Source organism: Camelus ferus, chromosome 5 (assembly GCF_009834535.1).
Source record: "Camelus ferus isolate YT-003-E chromosome 5, BCGSAC_Cfer_1.0, whole genome shotgun sequence".
Lineage (NCBI taxonomy): Eukaryota > Metazoa > Chordata > Mammalia > Artiodactyla > Camelidae > Camelus > Camelus ferus.
The window spans coordinates 78,233,038-78,253,802 of NC_045700.1; the positions used below are offsets into that span (position 1 = coordinate 78,233,038).

The 20,765-nt window shown below is 36.3% G+C and overlaps 2 protein-coding genes across 9 annotated transcripts in view; one reads left to right on the forward strand and one right to left on the reverse strand.

The window, feature by feature from the left end:
• Positions 1–20,765, forward strand: part of STAT1 (signal transducer and activator of transcription 1) — a 100,974-nt gene that overhangs the window by 45,297 nt on the left and 34,912 nt on the right. For 3 of the 4 annotated variants that reach the window (XM_032480157.1, XM_032480158.1, XM_014561017.2), the window contains exon 25: positions 15,483–15,526. In XM_032480157.1, coding sequence (XP_032336048.1) covers positions 15,483–15,526 — 44 coding nt within the window. Of the gene's footprint in view, positions 1–15,482; positions 15,527–16,967; positions 17,082–20,765 lie in introns of those variants that run through there. The other variant, XM_014561016.2, reaches the window with a different exon arrangement.
• The window catches only part of GLS (glutaminase), a 76,007-nt gene that overhangs the window by 6,433 nt on the left and 48,809 nt on the right, over positions 1–20,765 (reverse strand). The window lies entirely within an intron of this gene.

The window sequence follows — 20,765 nt, forward strand, 5'->3', positions numbered from 1 at the left end:
GCTGTGAGCTGACTTGTATACTCATGCAATTCACATCACAGCATTATTAAAAACTAAGTCATGCTATATAAATGTCTAATCCCTGCCAGCAATCACTGTCCTCACCAATCACCAATCACTGGCTTCTTTGGAAACCTTAAGAGACAACATTCAGTATTAATCATCTCAAACTTAAGAACAGGACTGTACTTCACTGGAAAGGCAGACTTCAGTTCAGCGGCCAGGCAGTACAAATGGGGGCATTCTCAGAGCCTGCGACAGTGCCTTGGCTCAACAGGTGGTAAACTCCCAAAATACTGTCACTGCCACTAAGTGCTCCAAGACTTCAAAGTGTATCTTCTTTTGACAGTACCTACTTTCTTGTCCTTTTTAAGGAAAAGGCTAGTTATCCTAGAGGCCACTGGATTTTGGTCTGCTTTCATCAAGACCATCCAACTGTTTTTGAGAAACCAAACTACTGAACATACACTGTCAATATCTAATAGATCACCACTTTTGTCTCAATCTTTGCAACTTAAACATTCATATTGATGATCCAACTGATATTGGACTCAATGGTAGAAAACAGAAGTTTACTTGGAGGGATGGAAAGTAACCCAGCTATCCACTAACAAAGCCACGGCCCTGGGAGCTGTGCTTCCTGAAGCTGGGGCTTAACCTGGACACTCCTCCTTTCCACGATGGCTTATTTTCCCCACAGCCTGTGAACTTTTAAGTTGAACTGGAGCTAACCACTGCTGAACTCCTAATTCAGCATTTTCAAAATGTGTTCTGCAGAAACTAGTTCACAAATGTGCCACTGAAAAAAGGGGTTCTGTGTTCAGATATTTTCTTAAAATATTAAATCCCCTTCTTGAAGATTCATGAGCACATGGGCGGCCCTGTAGAGTTCTGCAGTACAGGAACCTATCCAGCTGAGCACACCCCCTAAATTCCACTACTACTTAGCCATACTGTTGAGATCATCCCAAAACCCCTCTTAAGTCTTTCAGTTCATCAGCTTCCCATCCAGCTACCCTTTACTACGCCCGCCCAGCCTGCACTCTGTGGTCAGTCTCCTACTAACCCCGAGTCCCGAACAGTTTTCTCAATGGGGGTGAGGGGAAAGAACTTAATGGAATCACCCAGAATGTTCTAAAGATTTACATAGGCATCTGTCTTCCCATTTCTAGTTGTCCTATTCCCACACCTCAGTTCGATACATTTTAGGGAAAATAGTCTTTTGAAAAAGTCTCCAGGTGATTTTGATACACACTCTTCTGGGTTATGAACCACTGTTCCAGGTACTCTAAACTTCTTTCTTTTTTAATTGGATCAATTTGGAATTCTCAACTCCCTTGTGCTCTTGGGCCCACAGAAAAACACTGACGGGCTATTACAAATTATTTTCTGTATTTCCAACCGGTCTCTCATTACTGCTTGACAATTTTTTTCTTATCGGTTTACTTTCACACTTTCTTCAGGCCTATAATACCAATGGAGACCCCCAAAACAGATGACCCTAACCACAGCTTTACTAAGATAACAGATTGTCTTTCCACTCTTATGCAAAATTCCAGCTTCAAATATCTATTATCTCTTCCTTCCCTCCAAACCTGAAAGCAAAAATTATCCATCCTTCCTCATTTCTGAGACACTTCTTTACCTATTCCTCCAACATACATCCTCCAGATCTCCTAGCCCTGCTCCCTCCTTTATCCCCTTTATTTCTAGCACCTTCTACGTTTCCCTCCTTCACTGGTTCCCTTATCTCTGCCTTAATACAGACACAACTTCATCCTATTTTGAAAAACCAATAAATAAAACCCCATTGTTACCCCCTTTTAGGCCATATTTTCTGAGAATAGTTTCTATTTTTAATTCTCTGCAGAACACCTTCACACCCACTATTAGCTATTAATAGTACTCTCAAAAGCTCCAGGAGCCTTCCTAAGCCCTGAACCTTTCTGACCTCTCCAAGATGCCCCCAACCCTCTCATTCCTTGTCTCCAATGATGCTGATTACCAGGAGCTTCCTCCTAACAGCTGCTTTGCAAAGTCACTTCCCACTTTCCACTGCCTGATAATACTCCAGAGGCAGTCTCCATCCGTCTTGTTTTTCAACATAATTTCCCTCAAAGGTTTCATACATTCCTTTGGGCAGAATGACTTCCCAATCTACATTTAAAATCTTTATTCCTAAGCCTTAATTTGATTTACTTGTCATATTTTCATTTCAAACTCAAAAATAGCAAACTTCTCTGCAGCTCTGATGGCTACCCACCCAGCCTCCAAAAATCCATATCCATCTGCTTACTTGACATTTCCTCTGGGATGTTTAATAGGCATCTCAGACTTTTGCTCAAAATAAACTTGATTTCCACCACCATCTCTCACCCCAACTTAGCTCCTCTTACAGTGTCCCTCATTTTGGGATGACACTACAAATCACCCAGTTGCTCAGGCCAAAAACAGTCATCACCTAGGTCTGAGCTCCCCGCAAGGATGCCCAGCCAATTAGGAGGTACCCAGCCCCTGCTCCCCTCACCCAGTGCCCAGGTACATCTATGGGAAGAAAGGAGCCTTCTTCACACAAACACCAAGAGGCAGAAGTAGCTTTTTCTAATTCACACAAAGCCACCACATAGACCTTGGGGATAAGGATTCCTATTTCTATTTCACATGACCCTCATCAAGCTCAAACAAATTTGCTCCACCAAATTTATTCCAAAATACATACGGAATCCCACCACTTCTCATCACCTCCATTATTATTACCCTAGGCTCTGAGCCAGCACCTCATCTCTCCTGGAGGCCTGCAGCAGCTGCCTGTTCCACCTGTTCAACTCCACAGGGATCTTTTAAAAAGACAGATTGTGGCAACTTCCTATCAAACCTAGAATAAAATCCAAATTCTGTACCACAGCTTTCAGGACACTAAGTGGTCACACTGCGCGGCTCATTCCCTACTGCCCCACCCCCTGCAGCGCCCTCCAGCCGGCGGCCTTCCTGCTGGTCCCGGGCCCTCAGGGCCGACCCTGCTGTGCTACAGCCCAGGATGCTCTCTCCCTAGGTCCTGAGGAGGCTCCCTTCCTCACTTCATTCAGGTCTCTACTCAAATGTTATCCCAAGGACTCTGAAACACTGCCCTCGTTTTCATCAATCCTTATCCTCTGCCTCGCTTCTTTTCTTCAGAGGACTTACCATTATCTGACATGAACACACACACACGTGTCTTGTCTCCTCAACTAAACACAAGGCCCATGTAGGCAGAGACCTTGTCTTTTCTCTTCCCCACTATTACCCAGTGTCCACCGCACATAATAGGTACTCATTAAAATGGGTTGACTCAAATCAACACGCAGTACACCTTAAACTTACACAGTGTTGTATGTCAATTATATTTCAATTAAAAAATGTGTTGACTAAATGAATATTCTCTCCAAAAGCATCAAATATCCAAATCACTACCCCCATTTGGGGGTTAAATTCTAATAATTATTAATTCTTCTATCTCCCTTGACGTTTACTCCTTCAAACATCATTACAAAGTTTATTCAATCCTCCTAATGTGCTTCTCCTTCTAATCTTTCTTCTACCCTCCAAAACTTCTCCACATATGTCTCATCATCTTTACGAAACATTGCTCTGATCACTAAAGGTTTCTCAGCTGATCCATTAAAAAAAAAAAAAACCACTCAATTCACTCCTGATAAAATTTAAATTCATTAGCCTTGCATTCAAGATCCTTCAGTGTGGTTAACTTTTTTCTCTCTTAACCTCAACAGAGTAAAATTGATCTTACTTACTGTCCTTGTTTTTATCTTAGTGCCTTTGCTCTCTTTCTCTCCTTTTGGGAACACCTAGATTCCTAATCAAATCTTTCCCCTCCCTCAAGGGCTAGCCTGAAAGCCCCTTCCCCAGGCATCCCATCCAACATTCACTACCCATGGGGCTTGCTGCCGGTTACCCACATAGGGCTTTGTGACAGCACGTGCCAAGGAGTCACCAATTAGATACCTTCTGTTCCTACTAAACCACAGTACATACTATTTATTCCCTGAAAGTATCTTTCCCCCGCCCCTTTCTCCCTGCAGTGTTATTCTCAACCCCTCCTCTGTGAGCTCGACACCAATCTCTTAAATCAGAAGTCATCTCTTTCTATTACACAGGCCTCACTAGGGCACTATCACACATGGTATATTTACTTGTTTCTTGTCTCCCCCACTACTCAAAAGAAATCCAGAATTCCAATGTGTACACCACTGATCCATTAACTACCCATAATTCTTATTCTTTAAAGTACATTGCCCTTCTAAACAATAAATCTGTGACCTACTTCAATAACTATATGCATGAACTATATCTCCTTTTAAAATTCTGAATTTAGATCAAGCAAGTTTGAAAAGATTTTATTACACATAGTATCACTTAAACACTTACTTAATATTTCCAAAGTGCTAAAAGATAACCTTATTAATAAGGCCCACGAAAGGCTGCTTTTAGAGTATAATGAGTTTCTTGAGGGTATACCAATACTTTATTCACAAGCATGTTTCAGCTCAGAGAGAGAAATATAAAATGAGTGTCATTCACTCCAAGACAGGAAAACACTAGGAGGCAGCACAAAGCACCACTTAAAACTCAAACTACAAATGCCTCTTTACTATAGCAAACAGCCACCCATATTAAGGTTTGCATAAATCAAGAAATGAGCTATGAGTAGAATGCCAAGAAAGAAAATGGAACATTTTAACAGTTTTGAGACAGCAGATGGAGTGTTATTTTCACTTAGGGACAGTCCACTTCCTGGTCTGTTAAAAGAGTTCCATAAATATTTCCAAAACTGACACGCCCTCTGGAATGACTACCATAACAAACCAAACTGAAGGAGGAGAGCAACCTGTAAGATGACTCATCATTGCTAATATTAACTACTATATATAAAACAGATTTAAAAATCAAATTTCTTCTGTATAGCTCAGGGAACTATATTCAGTATCTTATAGTAACTTATAATGAAAAAGAATATGGAAACAAATATATGTATGTATACGTATGACTGAAATATTATGCTGTACACCAGAAATTGATACCTTGTAATTGACTATAATTTCAATTCAAAAAAAAAAGAAGATGACTCATCCAACTCCAAGCCAACTCTTGTAAAGGATGTAGGTGTGCTAACCATTGATCAAGGCTCATTCTCCTAATTCCCCAATGGATACTTCAGTTACGTTAATTTAAAAATATCTGTCAAGAAGGCCAGGGTCCAGAAAACAATGTGTTAACTAACTGCCAGAGGCATGGAACCTGTGTTTTGATGACTCAATCCTCAGTACAAAGACAGCAAGCAAACACAGCAGAACAGTAGCCCATTTAAATGAAGGAATCTGATGTTTAATGCATGCCTACCCCCACCCCGGCAAAGAGAAACTTCATTTGGGCAGGTAGCCACTAAAAATTCATAAATTAAATGTTAAGTTCTCCTTTCACATTGCAGATTTCCCAGTACTACATTTTCATTATTAAATCTCTTTATCAGAACCTGCCAGAACCAGACAACCTTATTTTAGATTGTACAGTCATAACAACAGTGGAACAAAAATGTCACAGTTCACATGAGCTCATTTAACACTAGCATGCCTGGCATATCAGAATCATACTTTTTTCCCAAAAAGGTAAAAGCAGTTAAAGATTCTATCAATTTTACAAGTCTAAAATATGGCATTCCTAACTTTTCAGTCTTATCATTCTCCTATTCAATTGAACCTGTTTTAAAGTTGAATTGTATAGCTTTTGTGTCTTCCTTCCAAATACCCTAATTCTGTACAAGTAGCAATTCTTAGGATTACATAATCACACCACTTTGTATTTATATAGTGAATGACCTTGAAAAATTTAACATTTTAAAAATTATAACTATTTTAAAATATCTCTGACAGGCTGGTTGTAAAATATAATTATATTTAATTTATTACTACCACTAAGGTTAAGGGCCTCGGCTCAAGGTCATATAACATAATGAATTAGTAATGTAGCTGGGATACATTCCCAGTCTTGTACAACTAGACCGTGAAGATGTGAGTCCTTGATAGAGCTCAGACTGTTATCCAAAGGATAGAAGAACAGTTAAAGACTAAATAGCAATTTAGCTCTAATCCATAAAGATCCTTTGCTAGATATTAGAAGGAAAGAAGGAAGGATATATGGGAGGGAAGGAGTGCAGAAGGAAGAGGAGGAGAGAGATGAAGAGTGGGGGAGGGAGACTGATATACTCCCACACACAGGCTTGACACTTTTCTCCAAGTATTTTATTTCCAACGCTATCACCAACGACAAAACTGTGGTTTGCCTTGTTTTTCATCATTACTTTCTGTCTTCATACAAAGACTAATTCGTCCTTTTGGAAAAGGTTTTAAAGAAAAAAAGCAGGTAACTGAAAAACCATCCTTCTGTTCCTGCCGCGTCCAGTTTGACGTAAGCTGCTCTCTCGTTTCTAGCTCACTACAGTATCTGTTGCTGTGAAACAGATACTCTTCTTCATCTGTTAAATAAACCATCATCACTCCAGATCCAATTTTGTTTTAAAAGCTTCGCTCCAACTTGGCCTTTTATAGCCTCTAAATGAAAATAAATTTTCTGCTTTCTTTCATAAATATTTTTCTTATGGTCAGGTTGAAAAAATACAAGCCTACTATAGTGCAGCTATAGAAAAACTCCAGCAAGTGTAATCGCTTGTGGACAAGGTTAGAAATATAAACCAGTATGTGTATGTGATCAAAGATATTCCCTCTTTTTCTTACTCCTGAGTTTATTTAACATTCATATGGATGGGTAAAACAAAATTATAGTTCTTTTAGGATTAGACAGTGTGAGTGTGAGGCTACATGATCCTAAGCTTCCCAATGACTTATTCAGACACAATTATTACTGTATAGTTGGCCTTCCATATCCATGGGTTTTGCACGTGGATACAGAGGGCTGACTGTAAGGGACTTGAGCATCCTTAGATTTTAATATCTGCAGTGGTGGGAGGGGGAGGGGTCCTGAAACCAATCTCCAAAGATACCTAGGGATGACTGTTACTATAAATAGAAAAGACTAAGCCATCTGACATGATCAGAGGATTAAAGAAAATCCTTTATAGGAGTAACAGTTCAGCAATTTCATGACCACATTTTTACACAAATGCAGGATGTTCTCATGCTGTAATTTTAATAGAGAAGAATAAATTAAACAGTAAATTTTACTCTAAAAGAGTACAGGAATTTCACTTATAAAATACAACCTCAAAATGGCAGCTCCAAACACTGCATTCTGCTCTTATCAGCTAAGCAATAAACTCTCTTAAGCACACCATTTTCAAAATTTCACAATGAGTAGATTAATTTGAAACAATTTTACTCACTCTTAAACTAAGAAGTCACAATTATATCAAAGAAATCTAACAACCCACGAAGACAAAATAATTTAAGTTATATATTATTTACAACAAAATAGCTAATATGTAGTACCTATTCTCCCTTGACTGAAATAAGTGCTTTAAGTATTGTTATCCCTGTTATTATTCAAAGGATAGGAAACTGAAGGCTAGCATGTTTTAATTAACTTGAGCAAGGTAATCGTGCTAGTAAGAGGCAGAATGAGGGCTCAGACCCAGTCTGCCTGATGCCAGTGTCAGTGTTCTCAGCCACGACTCAGTGTCTACTGGGCCAAGAGATTTTCTAAGTAAACCTGAGATTAGATTTCCCCACCAATACAGTACCAAGACTAAACTATGTTGTGATGGAAAGCCAGAGAACAACTAAGAAACAATTTATAGGGAAATCAGAGATACTAATTTTCTACTGAGGTGCTAACCAAGGGTTTTTTTTTTAACAGAAAATAAAGGAACAAGTCATTCAATTCAGCATATGAATGCCATAGGGGTTTAAAAAAAGATGTCTTCATTCTTTATGTTTAAGTCTCTAAAAATGAAATGTGAGTTTTGGGTTAATGTGAATAAAGTAAGCACGAATGCTACAGCATTGGCAGCAAATAAACTTATCTCAGTGGCTCATGTTATTCTGGTAAATGCCAATGAATGTTCTAAAAAGATACCAATGGGCTCATAAGCAACCCTCTTTTTATATCCCAGTATAAAGGTAGCTAACAACGTTCATCTTTGTGTGGGCTGACAAACAGCACTCTAATTAAGAAGAAAGCAGCAAATACGAGAAAAACAGAAATGAGTAAGGGCAAAGGCAGCTATTCCTCTGAAGGACAAAAGTATATCTTTCATGTGGCAGACCTAAGAGTATTTGCACTGCCCTGACAACCACTGAAGTTTTGTATTCACTGTCTTCCTGGTTCTCTTCCCTCTCCCATACAAACAAATAGTTATAAAATTCTATAAAGACGAGTTAACATACACTAGTGTTCAGATAGAGAACAAGGTACCACACTGCTGCCGTGACAAAGTGTCATGATTTTTTACAATTATTATTAACTAAAAAACAAGTACATAAAATCCAAAAGAGTTAAAGAAGCTAAAAGCAAAGAATAAGACAGAAAAAGAAATTGGTCACCAGATGCTTGTTCATATTACTTTAAAAAAAACCAGCATCAGGACCACTGAAATTAAGGAGAGACCACGCTGTCCGGTAAAAATTGAAAATAAAGAAATACAAACAAGGTCCCTGAAAGAGGTGGAGTTCTCTTTCTGATGAAAAACAAAACAAAGTTTCGGCTGCAATAGAGGCAGAATGATTTCAGTTTAGAGTTAAAGGACCTGTCTCTCCTTTGAATCTCCTGAATACCACTCCAACAAAGCAAGGCTCCGGCACGTGAGTACTCCATAGTTATTCAAACCACAATGCGTCCTTATTGACTGCTTTGACTTTAGGGAAAAAAAATCTCTCTCATTTTCATCAGTTTCCAGAGAGCCATACTTAATTCTCTACATTCTTCAACGTTCATTTCACAGTTGTACTGTGAAAAGTCCAACATGCGTGCTTTGTGGACAACATACAGAGAACAGGTACATTAACAATATGTTTCTCTAGTGCTCTGTACTTTTCAAAATGCTTTCACAGACATTCTAATTTGATTACTATTCAAGTTAGGAGAACACATTCCTCCAGGATATAATAGGATAGGATATTTTTAAGATCCTCAAAAATAAAGAAATGTGACACTTGATGGGAAAAAATACATTTAAGCCTTATTGTGAGACGGCTTAACCTATCTACATTTAAACATTTATAATTACTGGTAATATTTTACTCTGTGAAGCAAGGAGGAGGACAGACAGGGCAAAATGATACCCAGAACTCACTTGTTAGTGTAATCTGTATAATTTGAAAAATCTTTTAAGTAGAACCAAATTCTAAAAGAGAAAAGAACTTTTAGGTCTAAAAGACTAAAAGCATGTCTTCTACGTAGGAAGTATCTAAAGGAGACTTCAAAACCTACTGTTAAAATCACTTTCTGATAAATGCTCTAAAATCCTCTGCCTGATTTTCTGCAGTTCCTAACCCCAAATTTGGGATGCAGCATGGGCTGGGAGTAGGGGTACAACAGAACAGATTGTCATCACTATAAATCCATGGTTACCAACCTCAACAGTATTCTAACAATGTTGCCATGTTTCCCTCAGCTCTCCCACTCTCCAAGAATGAACATTTCGTATCCTCTCTATGCCCTGAAACCTCATAGCCTCACTCTAAGCCACACCTCATTCTTAGCAGAAAGCCTTCTTTCATATTCTTCAGGAAAATGGAAGCCAACGGACAGAAACTCAGCCTCCTACCACTATGTCTGCAAACCCACCTGCCTGCCTCTCCACGTTCTACTTTATTGCAGGAGATGCTCTTCCTCCCATCAAACCTAATCCTCCACTTGTGCTGAGAGCTCCATCTCCTTCCAGGGACCTCACTTTTCCTCTCCCTCACATCTACTTCAACATTTCCTTCTGTACTGGATCTTTTCTATCAGCAGCCAAACCTGCTCTAATAATTTTCTGACCTTAAAATCTCAAAGCCAATAAAATTTTCTTAAAAGGTGGGGAGGTTACCAATATGGGCTACAAATATTTTATTTTCTGAGTGCAAACAACAGAGACAACTTTACCATCTACTATTATCATTTACTAAATAAAAAGATATTTTAATACCAAAAGAAAGAAAATTAGGAAGGACATCATGTAAACAGACACTCCTCATCTTAACAGTTACCTGCTTTGGTACAACTGATTGTTCAAAACTTCCTCAAATACTCTTTCCTTGACTTCTGATACTATACTATGCTTGATTTTCTCTTCTCTGGCCATTTTTCCTAAGTAAGAGCCCTACTTCTCTATCCTACTTTTAAAATGGGAGTTCCTTAGGATTCCTTCTCATTCCACACTGTCTCCTGGGGCAATCTCACATACCTCTCCACAGCTTTGAATCGTCTCTCCATGCTGACCACTCACAAAATTCTATCTCCAGCTTAGACCTCTCTCCTGAATTCTAGGCCTGTATATTGACACTTAGTGGATGTCACTACTTAAATATCTCACATATATAGACATGTCAAAAAGACATTAGCTTTCACACATTGTTAACTGCCTACCCCATTATCCATTCCCTACCCCTGTCCATGCTACTGGAATCTCTATTTGCTAGGGGTAGCAATGTGCCCAACTGAAATATATTTCCCTCAATTCCCTTACATCTGAGTGTCTGATGGGCTTCTGGGAAACTTCTTTTACCTGATTTAGGTGTCACTCTTTCTTCTTCCACTTTGATCATACAAGTGAGGCCAAAAGTGGAACCGCTATCATGCAGCTACCAGGTGACAGACATGAAGTCTAACACACACACAATAAGGCTCGCTGGAGCAGAAGCATACCTTACTGATGGCTCTCATCCTGAATTGTCTATCCTAGACTTGTTATATTAGAAAAATAGTCCCATTTGTCTAAATCACTGTTAATTAACCTCCTGATATCTACAGTCAAGCAGACTCTTAATGTTACAACCAAAATTAATTTCTTTCTGCACTTTCAAGGTTTGCTTCTCCAGCGTTCATCATAGTAAATGCAGGAGCATCTGCTCTATTGTTCCCACCAAAAACCTGGTAGTCAACTTGATATCTCATACTTTTTCACCCACCAAATACTATCACCAAGTGCTACCAATTTCATCTCTTAAACTCACATCTGTTTACTTTTCGCACCTTGAAACCCTATTCTAAGCCACTATATCTCATTTCAGACCCAGAACTTCAACTTTTGTCTCCCTCTAATCTGTCCTCCACAGAGCAGTGTTTAAAAACCAAATCATGTTATTCCTCTTCTTAAAAGCCTCCAAGTTTCCAATTGCACTTTGAATAGTCTAAAACTCTCGACATGGCATATAAAACCGTACCTAAATATTTCCCAAACTATGTTCAGTGGACTACCAGCAGCAGAAACACCCAGGGTGCTTCTTAAACATGCAGATTTTAAAATCAATCTTTGGGGCTGGGCTTTACGAATCTCCACTTTAAAATTATGGCACACTAACAATTAGGATGCACGTTAAAATATGAGCAAGCCTACCCTACATAATGTGATCTTCTCTCTAAAACTCATCCAATCTCCATTTACCTTGCCTCACTCTTCTCTCATCACATTTGCTTTCTTTCACCTTCTCAAATGTACTGAACTCCTTCCTGTCCTGGGGAATTCAAGCCAGGCTATCCTATCAGTCCTACTCCACCCTTCCTCTAACTCATTCAAAATTTAACTATCACCTTTCATGGAAAATTCACCACACCTATTCACTGATAAAATGAGGTCTTCTTGTTACACCCTCTCTCAGCATTCTGTACTTTCCTACCATTTATTACCATCATATCTGCTTAGAATTTTCTAAGTAAATAAAATATTAAACATATAGCTAAATATTCCCCCTGTATCCACTCCCTTTCTTCCAAGAGCTCAGCTGTAGTGAAGACTGGTCTGCATGTTCTTATACTTTAACCACACTGTATACTTGTCTCATAAAGTCTGTTAAGGGTATCATACAGTTTATATCATTTCATCTCCCTTACAACAGTTAAAATGAACTCATGTACATGTATTAGTATGAACAAATCACTTATCACCATTTAATTACTTTAGTAATTATTTATTCAATATCTGCAGACCTCTTTACATTATAAACACCAAGAGCTGAATCATTAACCACTGCACATCCTAAACACTTTGAAGTTTCTGGCACATAATAGACATAATAGGCATATATATATATATATATGCTTGAATGAAGAACTAATTCATGAATGAATAATAATGCTAAGGTTAATTTATATAAAATCTGAGCCACTCCATCAAATGAAATAGGCTAAATATCTTGAACTAATTGTTAGCATGCTGTTTAAACAAAAACTAATAAATACTGAGGGATAACTGGTTCTTAACAGAAAGAAAGGAAAAATAATTTTAAAGGTTTTATATATATATTTATTTATATAGAGGGATCTAATCTTGGACATTGGTGGGGGACCTACATATAGCACCAGAAAAGAGGAGAAAACACATACAGGAAGAAAACAAAATTCTTGGTACACAGAGGAGTTGAAAAATTGTTTGGTAACTAAGTACAACAGTACAATACTGAAGTGGAAACCTAGAGACCAGAAACATCTTAGCTACTTTCTTACAGCCACAAAAGTGAGAAAACAACTTTATACACAGAATGGACTATTTGACCACTCTTGTATCATTCTACATTACAAAAAACAATTCTGGAAGAAAAGGAGAACACGTGGAAAATGCATACATTTACTGCTAACCTGCCAGAATAAGGGCATTGGGACAGGCAGAAGTTATTTTTTAGATACATTTTAATAGCAGAATTGTGTTTCTTCACAGTCCAGTATACATGGCATATTTTTGTGATTTTGCTTATATTTAACATCATCATTAAACTAAAAATCAAAGGTATACAAGGACAACTGTAAACAGCTCTAGATGAGGACAGACTGTTTCATCTTTTCATCACTGAATCAATCCAGTTCTGTAGGTTACCAAAAAAATTTTTATCCAAAAACAAGTGCAAATGTGAACAATGACACACTCATTTTGGGATAATAAAGTTCTAGGTCATAAAACTGTTACAAATAAATAGGATTAATGAAAACCCCTAACTTTGAGCTCTATGAAAAGTCAGGATTTATAAAGGTTTTAATAAATTGAGTGTAGCTAATGGACATTTAGAGAAGGCAAACAAAAGGACTGAAAAATGCCTCTTCTGTATCTGGAAAGGGAGGAACTCTTCCAAACTCATTTTACAAGGCCACCATCACTCTGATTCCAAAACCAGATAAAGATATCACACACAAAAAAAAGAAAATTATAGGCCCACATACCTAACAAACATAGATGCAAAAATTCTTAACAAGATATTAGCAAACCGAATTCAGCAATTCATTAAAAGGATCATATACCACGATCCAGCAGGATTTATTCCAGGGATGCAAGGATGGTTCAACATCCACAAATCAGTCAATGAGATACACCAAATTAACAAAATGAAAGATAAAAATCATACGATCATTTCAATAGGCACAGAAAAAGCATCTGACAAACTTCAGCATTCATTTATGATAAAAACTCTCAACAAAGTGGGTATAGAGGGAATGTACCTCACATAATAAAGGCCATATATGACAAGTCCACAGTGAACATCATATTTAATGGTGAAAAGCTGAACGATCTTTTCCTCTAAGATCAGGAACAGAACAGCATGCCAACTCTCATCATTTTTATTCAACAGAGTATTGGAAGTCCTACACACAGCAATCACACAATAAAAATAAATAAGAAAAATCCAAATTGGAAAGGAAAAAGTAAAACTGTCATTATTTGCAGATGACATGATTTTATAAATGGAAAACTCTAAAGGCTCCATCAAAAAACTGTTAGGACAAATGAATTCAGTAAAATCAATGCACAAAAATCTGTTGCATTTCTATACACTAATAAACTACCAAGAGAAATTAAGGAAAAAAAAAACCCATTTGCAATGCAGCAAAAAGAATACAACATCTAATAATAAATTTAACCAAGGAGCAAAAGACCTATGTAGTGAAAACTACAAGACATTACAAGAAACAGAAAAAGCCACAAACAGAAAAATATTTCCTGCTCATGGACTGGAATACTGTTACAATGTCTATGCTACCCAAAGTAACACACAGATTCAATGCAATCCCTATAAAAAGACCAATGATATTTTTCACAGAAACAGAAAAAAATAATTCCAAAATTTGTATGGAACAAAAAAAGACCCCAATAGCTAAAACAATCTTGAAAAAGAAAAACAAAGGTAGAGGCATCACACTCCCTGATGTCAAACTATATTACAAAGTTATAGTAATTAAAATAGATGGCATTAGAAAACAGTACAAAGGTTACTCAAAAAATTTAAAAACAGAACTACCATATGATCCAGCAATCCCACTTCTGGGTATTAGAGAAAATTAAAACACTAACTTGAAAAGATATGTTCACTGCTGCATTTGTGAGATCTATACACACACACACACACAAACACACACACAGAGGAGTAATATTCAGCCATAAAAAGTGAAATATGGCCATTTATGAAATATTGCCATAGATGAACTTCAAGGGCATTACACTAAGTGAAACAAGTCAGACACAGAAAGACAAAATACTGTATGATCTCTCTCATATTTGGAAATCCAAAAACAAAAAGACAAGCTCATAGATATAGAAGAGATTGGTGGTTACAAGAGGCAGTGGTGAAGGGTGGGAAAAATGGATGAAAAAAACATACAATTGATGCTTGAATGACACGGGTTTGAACTGCATGGGTCAACTTATATGGTTTTTCCCAATAACTATATACTACAGTATTACACAATCCACCATTGGCTGAATCCACAGATGTGGAACCAAGGATATAGAGGGCTTACTGTAAAGTTGACTTGGGGGGGGGGGCATCGGAGTCCCTAACACCTGTGTCGTTCAAGGTTCAACTGTATGTACATCCAATAATGTTTCCATGAATATGTTATAAGACACTAAACTTTAAAAGATTTTGCTTGAGCCCCCAAACCAACTTTTAGAACATTAAAGAGCCTACTCAGAATCAGGTACAAACTTAGTAAATGGGCTGTTACCACCAGTATCATTTCTTAAAGTCCTTTTCTGTTTCTTATACTTCAAAAAATTTGTAATTTTAACATTCCAAAAGAGATAAATAATATTCTCATCAATGAATGAGTCAAGTGGTCCAGGTGGTCATTACCTCAAAGAACCCAGCTGAGGAAGGCTTTTTCCTGGTTCAGCAATTTACTATGTAATGATAGAGACTGAAGTACCTAAATTAGCCTTTGTTTTTTTGGTTTTTTTTGGTGCCTGCTTAAGTTTGAGATTTCTAAGTTAAGGTAGATCAGTGACAGAAGTTCATTTTCTTGTAGATATTAACACTATTTGAAATTATCTTATTTATTTACTTCTCTAGGCTGCTACTTTCTGTGTTGACTCCCAGGATGTGCGGTCCATGAGGTAAAATCTCCCATGATCTTGCCCAGAACATACAATAGTTCCTGGCTTATAGTACGTGCTCTGTAAATGCTGCATGAAGACAAATGAACAAATGAATGACCTTTTGCACCTACTGTCTATGTTTTTGTAAAACATTTTGTAACTTTTCTGGTAGTACCGCCTTGCTTCCTTTCCCTTGCCTCTCTGCAAACGAAGTTGTCTAGGGCAAAATAAACTACAACACAGTCATTGGATTTGGCACCAAGTCCTGTAAAACCTATTTGCTTTTGTGTATTTGGTCCAGCAACTACTCAATGAAGAAAGCTAATTGCAGAGTTTTCTAAAAAGGAAGGTGGCACATTGGTTATTACTTCATAGCCTGACTCAGTCCTTTCTCCTAGTGATATTTTCTGCTGAACATCTACATTGTTGCCATGAACAGTCAACATGAAGCTTAATACTAAACAATGACATACTTTTGAACCTCTAGCTACGTGGAATTAAGTGAGCCAAACATACAATTTATGAAATTGAAATTTTTAAATTTGATCCAGGAGTCCCAAGGATGTTTAGATTCCAGTAATATTTACTGCTTGCTGATATATGGCACAGAAAACTTGCCACTGTTAATCTTAGAGTTATAGAACTGAGGCAGCCTCGCTGTTTCTACAGATGATTGTAACCCCAGCCCCCCACCCCTCCAGGGTGGAAAAGGAGGGGACCTTGCCTCTTCGTTTTAGAGCGGCATCTCCAACACCTAACATACTGCCAGAACGCTGTGGGCATGTTTGTGTGTAAATAGGGAAATGAAAAGCAAAGCAAAACGAAACAAAACTCAGAAGCTCATGCCCATGGTATACCACATCAAGCTACCCACCCGAATCCTATCCTATGCCCAACTGCCCAGCACTCATCGATGCTATTTAAGTCCAAAAAGCACAAAGTAAATCAAAGTTTCAATCTATTAAGAACTTTTGCAGAAGATCCCAAGTTCTTAACACAAAGTTCTAAGCCTCACAATGGCACTGAATAAGAATTTTTGCAAAAACAACAAAACACAATATGCAAAGAATAGCAGCCCTCTATCCAGAAGTCCCTACCTACAAGGTAAATGCACTAACACACAAGTAGATCATTACATGACAAAATCCAACATATAAGAGATAGCCAAATGAACAACAGTGATGGCTCCATGTGACAGACGTATATGGTGAATGTAAAATAAAACTGTACAACAGAGACAAAATAAAAGTTATAGCTCCTCAAATTTTTATTACTTGGCTAAAAACACAGCAAATTAGCTTTTTCTCCTTTGTTTCTCCTTCAGGTGAAAAAGAAAAAATGTCATACAATGTCTTTTTTAACAGCATGTTTTAGTTGAAACACTTCACAAACAGGTAATAGAAGGTTAAGCTCTACTTCTCCTCTTCCTAAAAACCATCCCCTAAAATTTCTCTTTCAGGTAAAAAGAAGAGACAGTAAACCAGGAATATTTTATTGGTATGATTAAAGAGGGTTAATACTATTGGTCACCACAGAATTTTAATAAAATCACTTGTCTTGCAATTTCACCAAAGGATGTCAAAGAAGTTCTATTTTGCAGAAAATGTAACATTTATTCATTTCAATTCAAAGTAGAAACAGCATTACTTGGTTCATCTCTTTATTTAAATTATAAATCTTGTGTATAGACCTTGACCCACAGATATATGCATTCAACGTTGATTGTAAAATAAATTATCAACAATAAGCTATATTATATTTTAAAAAATAAGTTTAGACTCTAACACTTATGGGCTTAAAAAAAACTTTCAAAGAAAATAAAAGAGTGGCAAATGTCAACAACATTAAAAGATTTGGAAATGAACATATCAGCAGTAAAGATTTGAAAATGAAAATCCATTTTATGAGCAACTTTGATATAACTTTAAAAATTCATGTTCAGCAAAAAATGAATTATGATAGGAAAGGATAGAAAAGAAAGAATATTCAAAATTAATAGATTTGTGAGTTTTTCAGTTAGGATCTTTACATTTTGAGTGACTGTGAGAAAGAACAAAACAATAGACCTTGGATATAACTCAATTAATAATTTATACCATAGTTTTCTACAACATCATTAATCTCATTAAATGGAAAAAAGACTTAAGTTTTATGTTATCCCCTCAAAGGACAAATTGTAATTGTCCTTAGCAATGATTCATAAAGACAGACGCAGAATAATGACAACTAGTAATTTTAACCTAAGTTGTAAACAACAAGGGGCTGAAGATCATGATTTTAATTTCGATTTCACAATGGACTGGTCGAAACATGAATAGTTATATTTGCATAATTTATTTTAATATTTTAACATCATTCTATTTTAACAGGTATAATGTGAAAGCAACATAACATAACTTATATTGAATAAGAGCCAGTCTCTTAAATGTTCAGATTCTCATCTTCACAAACTTGTGGGAGAAAAGCTTCCTAAGTAAGTTTAAATTTTGAGGAGAAATCACTATTTCCTTTTCAGAGTAATAATATTTAAGTTTTAACATTTAATTCAACTAAGTCTTTTGAAAATTAATGCATTTCAAGAACAGCAATATTCATTCCTTTCATAAATAAAAAATAAAAATCCCAGAACTATGAAGAAATATTTGTACTGAAGACAATATACACAATAGAGTACTAAACAGACAAACAAGGAGCCTTATTCTGAAGCCACTCAAAGATCCAAATACTGAAAATAAAAACAATGGAAGTAACTAGATATTTTGCATGGTATGTGTTGGGAAAAGCTAATTTACAAAGAAAAAGAAATCTTTTTTTCCAGGAAACGTCTGTTTAGAACTCCAATAAGTTTCTGTTATTTAAAATATTTTTACTTATTTAGCCTAACCCCAAAGGAATTTATTTTAAAAAGCCAATGGTACAATATTTATTTTTAGAGTCACATTTCTGCTGCTCTTCCAAAGGTTCTAGGGTAATGTTTCATTTTTAGAACTACTGTATAATTGAGACACTCACTTCTACCTTTATTAGTCTTTAGAAATGTGGCATGTAACTATATATTAGAAAAACACAATTAAGTAACTTTAATAAACACTGATGGGACGATTAGTCTGCCAAATAACTTAGTCCTGTTAACTAGGACTGCCCATTACGCTTCTCAACAAAAATAAACAACCAAGAAACAAAAGGTTGTCCAAACAAAACATAAAACAGACCAACTCCATCAAAAAAGAGGGAAAAAAATGCTAATTGAGAAAGCAAGGTGCTATCTGGAAGACAGCTGGGAGGAATAGGGGTTTGCACCAGATAACCTTTAAGATTACCTTCCAGCACATTCAAGTGATTCCAATAAATTACAAGATTATGGTAAATGAAAAAACAACAAAGATCTAGAAAGGTTGAACTATGCTTTAAAAATAAAACAAATTCATACAAACTTGCAGTTGCCAGGGGGGAGGGGGCTAGGTAGGGACAGACTAGGAGTTTGAGATTTACAGATACTGACAGGTATATATAGAATAAATGAGTTTATACTGTATAAACATATACAGGGAAATATACACAAGATCTTGTGGTAGCTCATGGTGAAAAAGAATATGAAAATGAATATATGTATATTCATGTATGACTGAAAAATTGTGCTCTACACCAGAAATTGATACAACATTGTATACTAACTCAATACAAAAAAAAAAAAAAAAAAAACTAATTATAAAACAAAATAAATAAATAAATAAAACAAATTCTTTACCTGTTTACAGACTATGAATTAAAATTATGAGTTCCAAGTGGAATTGCTGGGCAGAGGAGATTTTCATTATATAAACAAAAATCATAGAAATATTAAAACAGAAATTTAGTATTATTTCAGGTAAGAATTTTTCCTTCCAAAAGCTAAGCCCTCCAAGTAGATAATTTCAACCATCTGAGCCATTAGAATTGAAAATATTCCAGCAAGGCAAATGCTTAATGAAATAAAAATCTTTCTTTTTAATAATGATATGCCCAGGAAAATCAGATATTCAAATTTGGCTTAAACATAAGTTCACCAAATTGTTCATTATCACTGAGATTTTAACTAAACTATTTCCAAATTTTAACTCAAAATGAGATTTAGAGTTAAAAGTCTAATAACAGTAACAACACTATAAGATCAATAGCCAGAAATTTTCATTTCATTACTCCTTCCTATGAAGCCTCCATACTGGACTGCTTATAGAGCTCATCAAAGCAGTTGGCACAAAGGATCATTACTTGCCTATTTTTTTTAAGTGACTGAACTTGATATGCTTGAATGTATGTTCATGTATAATTTTGGACGTGAACTCCATGACAGTAAATGGACCAAATTCAAGTCTATTCTGAATAAATCTAAGTAAAAATCTGAAGAGTTGGGCCATGATGCATCATAAGAAGCCATATCTCCAACATCTGGTTTTAATTAAACATTGCATTTAATATAAAATGGTAAAGAAGGAATTAAACAGAAAGCATGTTACTTTTTTTTAAATGCATTTTAGCATTTTCGAGCCCATCAAGGAGAAAAAACAAATTTTTTTACAAATGAATAGCAAAGCAGATTCTGAAAACTAAAAATCGCGCACAATTTTTAGAATAAAACTATTCCATATGGTTAACTGTTCAAACTGAGAAGTCATTATTTTAAGTTCAATACAATCCTTCTAAACAGTCACTTCGGAAACTACTTTAAAGTCAGCTTCCACATGAAACCTGATGTTCTTGCTTTCCCTTTTGTGGAGTTCTCCCACATCCTAAATTCTCCTACCCTGACAGTGCTGGTAGTGAATGGGAGCAAAACAGAAACCACAAATCTTTAAAGGTAAATTGAACAAGTAAACTATGTCATATTTTATAAATTCTAGGGCAGCCAAAATGTTCGAAGTTCTCTTATAACAAAACTTGGAATAGATCAATGAAGCATTCATACATGACACACTATGTAGAAATAACTGCTGCTGATTTTCAGAATATGGATGGATGGATGGATGGATGGATAAACAGAGACAGATAAACTGAAAGACAGATTGACATATATTAGATGTACATGCAAACACACACATATATATACACAACACACACGATACATAAATTTCAGGATACAGGCTAACATATCAGTATATGTCAGTGGTTCTTTCCACACACATACATGCCTATGAAATTTTGTACTGTTAGACAAGATCACCAAGCTCTTTGAGTCACCTCTCTATTTCAAATGGATTAAAAACATCCAACAACAAAA